The sequence below is a fragment of the Corvus hawaiiensis genome, chromosome 1 (genome assembly GCF_020740725.1).
Source record: "Corvus hawaiiensis isolate bCorHaw1 chromosome 1, bCorHaw1.pri.cur, whole genome shotgun sequence".
NCBI classification, from domain to species: Eukaryota; Metazoa; Chordata; class Aves; order Passeriformes; family Corvidae; genus Corvus; species Corvus hawaiiensis.
The window spans coordinates 55,360,153-55,374,174 of NC_063213.1; the positions used below are offsets into that span (position 1 = coordinate 55,360,153).

A 14,022-nucleotide genomic window follows, 5' to 3' on the forward strand; every position below is an offset into this window, starting at 1 on the left:
TACCAATGGGGAAGTGCACCCACCTTTTGTATTAGCAGTCATTCCACAGACTGACACGGGGTACAATTATTTTGTTATACAAATTAGCTCTGATGGGTGTGTCGCTCTTCAGGGTTCTGTACAAGACAGCAAGAGATCCAAGTCATCATGGAAAAATCAGCTTTGCTAAGGGTTTGGAAAGATACAGTTAAAACCCAAGGGAAGGTATGCAACATTGTGACATCCCTTTAGTCTAAATAATGAATTGAGTTTTGTGGAAATAAGTCAGTTTTAAGAGATTCTAGGACTGAAAGGTGAAGGGCTATGTGGAAAACATGGCATACTTTGTTCTGAACTGCAGATGCTAGTAGATTCCACGCTAATGGCTGCAGCATTTCAGCAGTAAAGCAAGACTGGTGATTTCAGGACTGGCTAAGACATTGTGGCACCCAAGACAGAATATGCATTTTCACATTTTCAGTGCCTTTTCTGTCCTCCCCCACCAAAGCCTTTGACAGGAGACAGGACACTCCGTCCCTCATACATGTGGTCCTGTTTGTCCCCCTCTACAAATCTGCTGCATGCAGGTCTCTCACCTAAGACACCAAAAACCATTTTCCAAGTACTACACTTAGCCTTCAGATGTGTGGGTGTAACTTCTACTGACTCACACACAATCTCTCCACAAGTATTGGGGCACTAAGGCCAAGTGATAGTTATTTTTAATCATCAAAGGCTAGAAGTGGTGTATCCTCCAATGGGAGGAGCAAAAAAAGACAACTGGTATCAGCTGAGAACAGAGGGAAGAATCTAAAACAATAGCCTAAGAGACAAGACATGGGCTCTTTCTTACAAACTGTGCTCTATTCCAAACAGAAACATGGCAGAGAACAAAAGTTTTGAAACAGGAACAGAATAAGTATGTCCTTCTATCACAAGCTGTAGCTGAAACTCTTCTTCTCCCCCAGTCATAGAGTTAGAATTAGAACTTCCCCCAAACTGTAATTCAGAATGGCGCAACTACGCATCTGCATTAACAATTACAGTGTGGAGATAACCATGTAGGCACAAATGTAAGAGCAACAGAGTGTCCCAGAGAAAAGGCACAGCAGAGCTCTACACAGCTCCACAAAGGTCATCCTACCAATGATGCACCGCAGGAAACAAAACTGAAATGAAAACAAAACAGCCCCTTTATTGCTGAAGAAGCCCTCCTTGGTATGATTGACAGTATTTTGGTATGTGCTATTAAAGTCTGCAACACATCTGGGACCCTGGGTGCTGAGGTATTCCCACTATGACAGCTGTCTCAGTGTCTTCACAGGCAGACATTCAGAGGTCCATTCACCAGAGAACTACTTTGAAAAAAGGCAGAATCTGATTCATGTTTAGGATCATAGGGTCATGGGGAAATTCAGTTTGGAAAAAACTTTCTCTCCCAAAGAAGGGGTTTGTGGTTTTTTTGGGAAAATTTGCAGTCATCTCAGAACCACATGTCTTCTCTGACATTTACAGCCCTTTAAAGACTGACCACAGATACCCTCTCTCACTAGAAACTGAGGAATTAGATAAGTCAGCTCTGGAACTGGACACGCTGGTTCTTTGGATTGATTTTACTTAGGGAATTCTGTGACGCTTAGAGGGAGTTCAGAGTCTTTCATTTCTTCTATGTCTCGGAAGAGCTGAATCCCTGCTTGAAAGTCAGTGCTAACAAGGTGAGGAAGTTTTTGTAGAAAAGCACCATTATAACTAAAAGAGAAAATTTTCTTCATTTTTTAAGTATTTCAACCATACTTTCTGGACTTTCCTAAACTTCTTGTAGTATTTCTTTTCTTTAGAGACTGAGCTCTAGTTTGGCTTCCACAGAGAAGGAAACTCAAGGACAAGGGAAAAGGAGGATATTAGTCATTCAGGCTTTTACCTCAGCCTGTTCCACACACAAGTCTTGTGGATTTGGGCGCTCAGCACCTTTAGAAGGCAGGCTGCTGGAGAAAAAAGCACATCTGAAGGAATTTATGTTGATTTTGAAAGAGCAGACAACAACAAAGGAACCAAATCAGGAAAAAAAATAAGGCAACTCTGGCCAATATCAGCCACTAAATATAGCCTTTCTCTTACCTCAATGCATCTAATTCTAAGATACGCATTTATGACTCCATCCATTTAGTTGAAAAGGGAAAGACCACACCAGGATAAGCAATGAAGAGTGGTCAAACACATAACTTAATGGCAGTGCATGGAAGCCACTACAAAAAAGCTAGGGGAGAATGAAACATTTTGTGGTGCAGCTGAGTAGCTGATTTCTGTACCCAATCCACCAGTATTTTCCAAGCACGGACAGCTTTTCTTGAAATTAAAATACAGAACACAAATCCCCTTTCCCACAAAAAACCTGACAGTTTAGTAAAAAGATGGAACTAACCAAGTAAATCTGACTGCATGGCATTTTAGGAAAAGGACAGAAATAGCTGCAGCTATTGAAAGTGATATACTGCTGAAATATTTTTGTGATTATGCTAAAAGCCAATCTGACTCCTTGAAAGAACTCTTAAATGGTTATTGCTTCCTCAAATAAAAGCTACTTCGTATCTGCTCTCCTTCTTTAAAAATACACTGAATGTAGTTGCTTCAAAGTGTCAGATCTGTACTTCTCACTGTCCTTTCGAGACATTTGGAAAAGACATAGCTGACAAAGAGGAAATTAGTAGATCAGGAAATAATCCATAATAAATCAAAAGACAGTCAATGTAGTATTTTTTTTATTTCTGTTATCATTAGATTGGGTGTAGTAAAGCAGAATTCTTTACTTTCCAATCACAATGCAGAGCCCTCCAAATCAGAAAGTCACATTCAATTTGGTTTATTTGCATGAAACTAATACCTTTAGCTGTCTTCCTCCACCCCTCCTCTCCTGAAATGATGAATGTTTGAGGCTGAGATCCAGATACCTCAACCAACTTTAATAACCCCTCTTTAGTTCCAGAAGAAAGGAAATGGTTTGTAATACCCTAAAGTCCCTTAGACACACTGATTATTTCTTTTCCTTCTGACTTCTGTCTCTGCAGATCAGCTCTAACCCAGAAGCTATGAGATCTGATAGAAGAGCTGTGCTGTACACATGCTAACAGGCCCTGCTGGAAGAAGGGGTATAAAGCTCAGACTATTATCTGCTAGCCCATCTACTGCAAACTCTGAGTTCTCATTTGCCTCATTTGACCAGATATGTGGCTGCAAAGTTTCAGATACTTCTTCAGGTAACTCTGGCTTAGAAAGCTTAGGTCAGACCACTGTGAAACAGAAACAACATCATGGGCAGAGATGATGAGTAGTGCAAATAATCCTCATAATTAATGGGTAATGTAGATTTTTATTTGTATGTTCAGGGAAAAAAAACACATTAAGAACATAAAAAGCACTTTCTGAAAAAGACAGAAATATTGAGAAATATGGTTGGTGCTACTCTATCAATCAATGGTATGGGAATGTTCATATAGAAGGCCAGCCCCGTGCATTCCAGAAATCAATACAGGATTGAGCACATGTTGAGTCAGATCATCAATAACTGTGAGATACTATTTTTGTTTTTGTCACCCCCACCTAAACACAGACCAGCAGTAGCTGAGAGAAGCAGTGTGAACCACTGCTTAAAATTCTCCCAACTAAACCAAGGGATATTCAATGCAATTTCCATGTTGTTGCTGGAATTCATTCCATCTCTGGATACTGCCAAACCAACCCAACTAGGGATGACTCATCTGCAGGGTTTCATGAAGTACTTCTGAAAGGCATGTGTCTTGCCTTTGGAATGCTTTGGATTACACCAATAGTATGTTATGCTCCAGCATGGGGGAAGAGGATATTCCTGACTCTTCCCTACAAAGATATTCCCAGTCTGCACTCTGCAGTATTAACTGCATGCTCCATTTATTTCTCACTACCTAAGGAAAGCATTGAGCATTCATTCCTTTGGCAAATGATATCACCCTGTCATTCCAACGTTGCTTCTGAGACAACAATTTTTGCTTGCATAGGAAAACAAATGAAAAAATTGTCCAATCCCTCATTCTTCCCTGTTTTCCTATTTCTAACCTTGTGGTAAAGAGATGTATGATGAGCTACAGAGGAAAAAATTTGGGAGTCACAGCTAAAATACTGTCGGCACATGAAGCAGAAATATAAAAACCCAAAGAAGGGCAAAAATAAAACATGTAGAAAAAAAATATTCCATAGGAGGTGAGAGTAGAAGCCAGCAGGACTGTTTCATTTTAGAAAGCATCTGATAGAGCACATGGCAGTACACACGAATTAGTGAGTAAACATGTCCACTTGGCTGATTGTCATTTTTCCTTTAATGCATAATAACTAAAATTGAACCCAGTATTTGTAGCACAACATGTTGTAGAGCTATGAAATTTACTACTACTTAAATTGTACTAATGAGCCAACAATTTCATATGACTTGAAATTGGGTTAGAATTTCATATTTACAGAATATACCACCCCTCACATTTGAGGACTGAAATCAAATATTTTGCTGACTGGAGTTAGGCAAAAATGTCCTTGCCAGTAGATTTTTACATCATTGTCTGTCATGGCTGATAGACAACTTTAGTTGAAGCTCCTTGGTTCTGGCAACTTTCAGCATTTCACATTCTCCTATGTTAGATTAAAAACAGTCCCAGAAAGAGGTAAAGAAAATGAAGAAATTCCATGGTACTCATCTCACCTAAATCTGGATAATATATCAGGAAAGACAGGAAAACATTAAGGGTTCTAGCTTCAAAAATTTACCAAATTAGCACAATTGGTATCTGAAGTTCTCCCTGCTGCATTCCAGCCAGCTCTTCAGCTGTCCAGAGATGCTTCACAGATCTATCTCTATTGATGTTACCAGAATTCCTGAGGTGAAATTTCTTAGCAGTTTCTCAGAAATGGCTTCAAAAACCTATTTATTGATTTGGTTTCTCAGAAGTGGCTCGCAAAAGCTCATTGACAGTCACACCTGAAATGAGTTTCTACTTCCTTGTATCTTGCTCTCTGAGCCCCAAAAATTGAAAGGAAAAAGGTGTATTAGTCAGCATCTGTAGGATTTATTGAGACCACTTTTTGCAGAAAGTCTTTGGGAAGGAAAATAGAGGCCTATTGTGGAAATTTGAGTACACTCAATTATTTGAGTACACTCAAAGTACTGTGTTTATCATATCTGGGCAACCTAGCTATAACAATAAGGTGTGCGTTCATCTCTAGCTGTTGGGCTGGACTGTTATAAGGTCATGCATTTTGTGAAATAAAATTGGGCCTCTCTCTCAGAAGGCCTAGAGAAATAACTGGATCAGGACTGAATAAGGGAATGTTTCTGTAGCAAAATGGTAATATAAATGATATGGGGCTGACTAATAATACAGTCTGTTTCCACTAACAGAATAACATGATGATCTATAGAACTGAAATCCAGACTCTGAGCTAAGATGCTATTTTTTTCTTATTTTCCATCTGAGTCAGTTAGAACAAACCTGTGTTCAAGAGACCAAGTTGTGTACTTTTTGCTTCCCCATTTAATCATATGTGGGTATCCCCATCTGATCTGAAGATGCACAGAAGATATTCCACATCGAAAGCCCTATAATGGTGATTCACAGACAGATCCAACTCATAATGGATTTAAATGCAAATTATCTATGGTCAGTTTGAAAAGAAAATAAGTAGTTCCCATGGGTAGAACTGATGTCCTTTAGCTGAAAGAGCATGAATCCAGGATACATGTGCAAGCACAGTGTCATATGTGTCTCTCAATTCACAGGTTTTAAAGTTCCATTTCTAAAAAGGGGCACATCCAACAATGTGAGGATTAGACAGAAGCTCAGCCATGCCAAATTCCTGGCCACCATTTTGTCCTATGTGTGTTTTTCTAATGGCAAGGATAGCCTGTCTCATTGCTTTCCATGCAGTGAGTCATACCTCCTCTGTTTAAGAGTATCGAGATAGAACTTTAAATTAATGGAGCAAACTGTTATGTCTTTAGTCAATCTTCCTCTGTGTGCTTAGAAGGGCTACCCCAAATCTGCTCATTATCTTGCAAAATCAATCTAGTTTAAGGATTATTCTTCCTAGAAATGCCATTTCTTCTCTTGAAAATTTTGTTCAAAACATTAAGCAGCATGTACATCATAGAAGAATCTGAACATGGGATCTGAGCTAAGGTCTTAACCAGTCTGAAAGAACACATTGGCTGCCGAATACGATATCCAGGCAAATACAAGTCCTCATTTCAAAGGTAATACACAAACACACACACATACATATATACACACGTACATAAATCTGTATGGCACATTTGCAGGCCTAAACTCCTTGTGAAGTAGTTTTTCAGCACAGCAAATTAGAAAAATATGCCCAGAATTAAAGGTTACTTAATCAGGTTGAAGCAGCAACTTCAATTCCAGCAACTCCCTCCCACTATGTTACATCTGATAATGTACCCAAGTCCAAACATAAACTTAGTTCAAAAAGATGTTTGGTCCTTGAATGTAAAATGACACTTAGCTTACACAATTAGACAGGTAATACATATCCTTCCAAGAGAAGCAATTTTTACCACAGAATTATCTGCGTTTTACTAATCTCTGATTGTTAAGTTTTACTTGCTGAAACTTTTCCATATGGCTTTTTGAATACCACTATCCTGTATCTAATTACTACAGAGGGATATTAATGAAGAGGTTTGAAATCTGGCCCAAGCCCTGTTCCACAGTTTGGACAGTTTCATGGAGATAGAGCCAGTGAGCTGAACACTTCTGTCAATACGAGGCTGTGCCACTTCACACACAAAAGCAGTGGCAAAAGAGGACTAAACAGACATACAGAAATAAACCACTCAATTATTTTGTAATTGTCCATGAACTTCTAAACCAGCGTGACTGTAAAGTAGCACTGAGTGAAGTGAAGCACTATTTTGCTGACCTAAAGGACAGTCAAACAGGAATTAGGAATTGGTGGAGTAGTTCTTGTAATCGAGACCATTTTGATCAAGCTGGAAGTCAGACGCATGTCCAAAAATGTGACGTTTACTACCCAATTTTAAAGGCAAAACATGATATTGAGCAGAACCAAGGCAAGGGTAGGCAGCTTGAGTGCAGAGGATGCGAGGAAGTTAACGTGGGTGGGAAAGCATGTGTAACTGCCTGGATGAGGAAGTGGTACACCACAGTTACTTCATAAGTGTGAGGGATTTATGAACTACATCTCCTAGGGACTGTTTTAAATAGACAAAGAACGACATGCAGTCCTGACAGGCTTTTGTTGGAGAAGGCTGGTTGCCTTCTAAAAACACTGGACTGTCACTTGTACTTTTACTAAAAATGCCTATTTTTGACCTTAACCTTTTCATACAAACAGTGGGGAGATGCACTATGTAGTAAACTCTTTTGCCTAGCATATAACCAATGGCTTCCTCAGTCTTACCTGACAATGGAAAACATATTCTGGTGTGGTTTTCTTGAACTTCATGTTCCACACCAAGGCTACCCCATCCGGTTCATGTGGAGCATCTTCATTATTGTTATAAGATGCAACCATCAATTCAGGGTACTAGAAAGGAAAAGAAAATACAAATGAAATAACATGGATGATGAAAAACCTACACAAAATCATATGAGACAGAAATAATCTACACTAAACGTGCAATATCTGGTTTTAATTATTATACATGCTAGTTCAATCATACTATTCTGCTTTATTTTGGTTTTACATTTTACTCATCCCTAACATCCTTAAAGCCCCAGATACTTGCTCTCTATCAGTTATTCTCAAATATCACAAGGGCAATGTTATTTTCTGCAGGTAATTCTTAAGAAAAGACAACTAACACAATATTTATAAAGGGAATGAAAAGGAAGGAAGAGGGAAAATTTGAACGCTTGAATAATTTTAATGTATTTGCTTAACTATCTCTTCAGGGACAAACTGCTGTCTTAATTGATTTTGATAATAAAACACTACAACCATAGGGTTGACTTGCTTTTATTCTGAAATTCACTTTTTTTTCAGCATTCCTGAAAACTATTCTTTCTTATTTCATTATGCACTCTTATGCACTTATGCACGGAATCAACATGAAAGCTCTTCTTGATGACTCAAATGGCAAACAAAATATTTTCTTCACAGAAGCTCAATTTTGCAAGATGCTGAGGTCATCTTGTAAAGCACAGGGTGACCTTGAATTCCACTGACTCAGTGAGATTGATGCAATAAGCACTTTAAAATCAGATCTACACTTTCTTGTATACCCATTATCCACTGTTGTATAGGAGTAGATATGGAACACCCATATGTATTTGCTTTGTTTATATATACCTATCTATATATACATAATATCAAACGTGAAAAATCAGAATTTCACACTGTCTTGATGACCTTGCATCATGTTAAAACACCATAAGAAGTACTAATTTATCCACAAAACATCAATTACTTTCTGTCTACATAGTAACTCCCAGTTGTCCACTCTCACGTGTTTGACACTAGGCACCTCTGGTAACCTCTGTCCTTCCCTCTATTTGCCCATTTAGAGGGATAGGGCAGTGGACATTATAGCATGTCCAGAGAAACGCATGTGGCTTCTGCAGACCAACGAGTCAGCAGCTCAGGTTCTGCAAGACCTACATTCTCCTCCTGTAAACCAGAAATGCTTTCCCTCAAAATTTCTCAACAATTTCCCTCAATTTCTGCAAGTTATTGTCACTTTTTGTCTTTCCCAGGTAGATTCCTGCCAAGCCATCCACCACTTTACAAGAGAACAGTGAAGCTAGTAGATGCAAAGGAAGCAGGACAAAGAAACTGCCATTTGGGAGCTGTGAATTTGGTCCAAATGCACTTTAACAATAAAAAAACCCCAAACCATCACTCTTTATATCATTATTATTGGGGTTTGAAACTCTCTGCTCTCAAAATCCATTTGGAAGAAATAATGCACACAGCTGTAACTTCTGCCACCAGCAGCTGTTACTTCCCACTTTCTGTACACTTCCATGGATAATGTATCAAAGAGCTGATGATTTTTCTATCCAAGCTCATCGCTCCAAATTAGCCTGGCCCCATGTGTGGAAGAATCAGCAATGACACATGGCCACCATAGCCTCCCTTTTCCCATTTGAAGGAAGCTCTGACTAGGTTGTACCTACATCCCTCCAGACCCTGGCTGCTGGCACACCTTGTAAGGACAATTCAGCACCCAATTCACTTGCATGGGATTTAGAGGATGCAGTAGACTAACCACGTCTTCTCCCTCATCAAGACCTGAGGGAGACCTGAAGGTGGATTAATCCCACACCTGAGATACCACCTCTCTGGACACAGTTGTGCCAACCATGCCCTCAACTGCTCTCATCCATCTCACCCCTCTCCTCTCCCACTCCTGCAACAGAGCTTACAACCACTTCTGAACAGCGAGCTCAGCTTCTCCTTTGAACCTTTTCATCCCACACTGGCCCATGTCCAAGTAAACAGAGTGTGCAGCAGGCTCTTGGCAGGCCATCATGTTTTGGCTGAACAGGTTGGGTACCATTCACACGAGTGGCTAAGCCTGCAGTCATGAAGGGGCAGATACCTGGGCAGGCAGAAGCAACAACCCCTCCTGCCAGCATGACTGCAACCAGCTAGGGTGTGTGACCTGCTCCAAAGTACCAATTCTGAAGCACTTTGAGGCTGGCTCATGCTCCTGGGAAGTTTAGTGAGCATGGTTAGCAGCACGTCTGGCCATAAACAAACACTGACTCAAATCTTGCTGGTCTATTGGTAGGTTTTGCAGTCACTTTATGTATTTGACTGGAAACACAGTTTAAAATTTACACAGATGCTGGGGTCATAGCTAGCTGGGTTGCACCATTATGAGGCTTTTTGACCCTTAAAAAAACAGAGCTAAATGCAGCACCCTAAATCCTCTCTGCCATTGCACACTCCAGTGCTCCACTCAATCTACTTCCACTTACACAGTTTCAGTCCTCACCAGGTACCCAGATGTCCTGCAACTGAAAACAACATGAAAACGGTGCTGTGCAAAACCTCATTCAAGGCTGTTGCCCGAGAGTCAAGAAAGACACATCACTATCCCCGAGACCATGGTTTTCTTGGCTTTAGGCTATCTAAGTTAGTTCCCCTCCCATGCACATAGTAAGGTGATATCATTCTTTGTGTTTACTCTCAGTCTGTTGGGCCTTTCCCTAAGATCCTTAAGCACCTAAGCCATTTTCCTGTTGCTCTGTGAAAGAATCAAGGGGCTAGAGAGTTAACTTGAAGGGTATGAATGGTCCCACATGTTTGAGACCATATTGTACATGTGACTGGGAACAGAATAACTTGTTTAATCGATGTATCAATGTCCTTTGTTTGATTAAGCTTCTATTTACCTCCAGGCTGTTTCGCAGCAGCAGTTTTATCGCAGAAAATTGAGCAATGTGTTCTGCAGTTCCCATGATTATTCAAGTTATTCTTTGGCACAGTGGACACTGTCATGTCCTGGAGCGTGTGTGAGCAGCAGAGCTAGTGGTTAGGTGAAATACCTCTGCCCGGCTCCACCTCCTGTCCCATGGATACAACTTAAAGCAGGAAAGCAAGGAGGCAAGTCCCTACTCCCAAGCTACTGTAGGGCAGCATGCAGAAGCCCCCCACACAGAGGAGCCCCTGCTGGGGTGCCAGGGAGCTGAGCATGAGGAGTTAACAAAGAGGAAGGCAGGCGGGGCCACCCTGGAACAAAGAGGTGGGAAGCAGAACATGCCTTCAAGCCCCAGGGGCTGAACAATTACATTTGGCAGTGCTCTTCTGAGGCAGCTTTTTTTCTTGCTGCCCTGGGAATACAGTAAGAGCTGCCTGTTAGGAAAATATCAGATAAGAATTCCATGTAATTTCCAGCCCCTGAACAAGTGAACAGTTTAAGATAAGTGTTTCCTCAGGCTTATATTTGATTTCTGTGGAAATCCATATGTGCTTAAAGGCCACCCACATCACAATAGTGCATACCTGTTGCTAGACTGATATTTTGTATGAAAGCAAAGGTATAAATCCTTCATTTCACGCATGGGGCGCAAGATGGCTATTACAAGAAGCCTCTCTGCAGCTGGCTGTTGTGCACCCCCCAGACCTCCTCAGCCTACCAGCCACACTCACTGGGACCCCCCCGACTCTTCTCCTCTCTGCTGCCTCCACGTCCTGAGTGCAGTCAGCTGCCGCCTTGCCTGGGAAGTACCCAGAGGGATAGAAGCAGCTCTGCTGCCATTTCAAGGGGAAAGAGAGAAGCACAGATTCAAAGTCCCTGTGCTCCTTATCCACTGCCTCTCTCCAGTCTGCACACATCATTTATGTACTTGACCTTGACCACTTGCTCTGCTCATGTGCATATCTAATGTGGTGCAGAAAGAGCTGCTCCTTCTAAGATTAGGCAAAGCTTGTTCTTAACACTGGGCTGAACTACATCTATAGCACCTTTGCTGCCCACACCAGGCTGCACCAGGTCTCTGGAGACCCTGTGGCATGACTGAGGCTGGGTTTCGGGCCAAGTGGGCAGACTGGCTTGTGCTCGCATTTTTTAGCTCCATGTCCTCTTGGAGCAGTTTTGTTGCATCTGTATTGTGGATTTAGGAGCAGAGTGTCCTTGGTTCTCTCCACAGGGAAACCAGATGCTTTGCTCCAGGCCAGAACCTAGGAACAGGCTAACAATGATGAAACAGGACAAGGGGGGCTGGAGTAAAACCAGAACTAAATTAATTTAACAGGACCTGTGATGATGTCTGTGTGTGCTAATCCCAGCTCTCCAACAGAGTAACTAATTAACCTGGTTTCTGTACTTTGCTGATGTGACTGTATTGGTTTTGGAGAGTTTAAGCAGGTCTATCATCAATTTTTTTCTGCAATGACTGCCTTGCAGTGCACAGAAACTGGGTACATTTCAGGCATGTTGCTTTGGTATGCCCCAGGGCAGCTGCAGTCTCCTCTTCCATCACTTGAAGAGAGGACCCAGCAGTTTTTGAAAGACATCTTTTCAATCTTTTCAAATTGTTCAGATACTTTCACCTTTTTATTTTTAGTATATTAGAAAAATTAATTTTATTTCTCACCATTATTTTTTAAATTGTATATACTATGTATAGTTACGCATATTTAGTAAACTAATTTTAGTTAGTTTAATTTTAAACCTTTTGTCCTAAAAATGTTTGCATGGGCTGAAGTAGTGAAAGGGAAAGGAAAAGTAAAGACTTCATCTTGGTAGGTTTGTTAACCTAGGGTTCAAACACAATATCCTGATTTTGAAGACCAAGTAACATATATAAAAAAAAAGAAGCTGACAGCTTCATTATTGTCCATTACTCTTCTTTACAGAGAAATGTGCTTTCACTCACACAAGGCCCTGCTGTTATCTCAAAAATAACATCCTGCTCTGCATAAAGAAGAGCACACAGAGGCTGCCCATAAGTTTCACTGGGAGAAGTGGAAGTGATACGGAAATATGTCTCCCAACTTCACATCTTACCTGAAGAGACCAATCCATGCAGGTGACGACACGATGCTTTGACCAGTGCTCATCATAAAACTGCCGGTTAAAGGAAAGGTTGGCTCCTGCTTGAACATCTCTGTGTGAATTCAAACAAAGTGATAAATTTTCAAGTACCAGGGTTCAAATGCTGTGAAAAGCAGTGCAAAGTTTTCGACTACTTCTCAGATCTCTGCTCAGCCTGGGGAAGTCTGCCACCTTGATTTAATTGCTCTCACTGACTGTCTGGCTGAAAATGATGCAACAAGGAACACATTTTAGATCTGTTTCACAAAACCACATTTCTTAATTTCTCACTGCCTGCCTGACTCTTCTGGGTCACTCTGGGCTCTCTGCCCTCTTTGTCTCTCAGGATGAACCCAGCCCTGGCATTCAGTTCCCCCTTTTCTGAACCTTCACCTCCAAGCTATAACCAAACCTCTCTTACTTTTGACTCCTGAAATCTTAAAGGTATAGCACCTCCTCCCAGAGGTGGAGAGAGCAGATGCTGTGTGACACTGTAAGGACAGGCTGAAGTTCAGTGCTGGTCCAACACTGCCACACTGATGCACTCAGCTGGTCCATAGGGATGGTGTTCTGGGTTAACCTCCAGTAACTTCAGTGCAATACAGCTCCTGATTTGCCATGAGGCCTCAACAGATACATAGCTGTTACAACCTATGTATTTCCTCTCCAACTAACAAGTTTTACTGCTTTGCTCCCATATCAATTCTGAAAACAAAACTTGTCACTTCTTGTCTTAGCTGTTTAGATTGCAAATGCTTTGGGAGATCATAATTTTATCCCCACAATGCATGGTATAGTGGGATCCATTACAGACCTGAGGCAGTAGTAGAATATAAACAACACTAATTTGAATCTGTGAAAATATCATAAGCACACACATGTACACCACTGGAATGTACACGTTTACATGTACTGTGTATACACACATTTATCTATTTCAGTTATTTGTTCAGAATTTTAAATTTCACCCTAAAAATGAAACAAAAAATTAAACCAGCTGAATAATATGTCAAGTTAAAAAAAAACCAAAAACCCAACCCCAGATCAGTCAAGCACAAAGCTATTTTACAATATAATTTCAGATGACAAAGTAACCCAGGCCTTCACAGAGAAATTTTGAGCTTTTCTTAGCTGTAAAAATGTTAAATTCTGTTTAAAGTTAAGGCTTCCTGTTACTTGAATTCTCTTTATAAAACTCATTTTACAAAAGCAAAAAAAACCCCAAACTGACCCATCTTTCTCTTCTACATCTCTGCCACTGTAGTCAAAGAAGATGTCTGAATCTTCAGCCAAAGCTCTCTCAATTACACGTATTGTGCGGTCAAAAAATATCAGGAATTCTTCTGAATGGAGAACTTGTTGCTTTTCTTCTTCTGTCAGTTCTCTAGGAGGAGCTTGGAAAATGAAAAGATATAGTTAGGAGTATGACATTTCACCCCTTTCCCAATGAATCAACATCTTCAGTGGGTTTCTTTTGACATGAAAGCTTGCTGTAG

General features: G+C 40.7%; 1 protein-coding gene across 7 annotated transcripts in view; it reads right to left on the reverse strand.

Moving 5' to 3' along the window:
• The window catches only part of DYNC1I1 (dynein cytoplasmic 1 intermediate chain 1), a 187,492-nt gene that overhangs the window by 61,172 nt on the left and 112,298 nt on the right, over nucleotides 1-14,022 (reverse strand). For all 7 annotated transcript variants that reach the window (XM_048305144.1, XM_048305156.1, XM_048305142.1 and 4 more), the window contains 3 exons: nucleotides 13,758-13,920; nucleotides 12,500-12,599; nucleotides 7,441-7,566 (listed from right to left, as the gene is read on the reverse strand). In XM_048305144.1, the coding sequence (XP_048161101.1) occupies nucleotides 7,441-7,566; nucleotides 12,500-12,599; nucleotides 13,758-13,920 (389 nt within the window). The remainder of the gene's footprint in view (nucleotides 1-7,440; nucleotides 7,567-12,499; nucleotides 12,600-13,757; nucleotides 13,921-14,022) is intronic.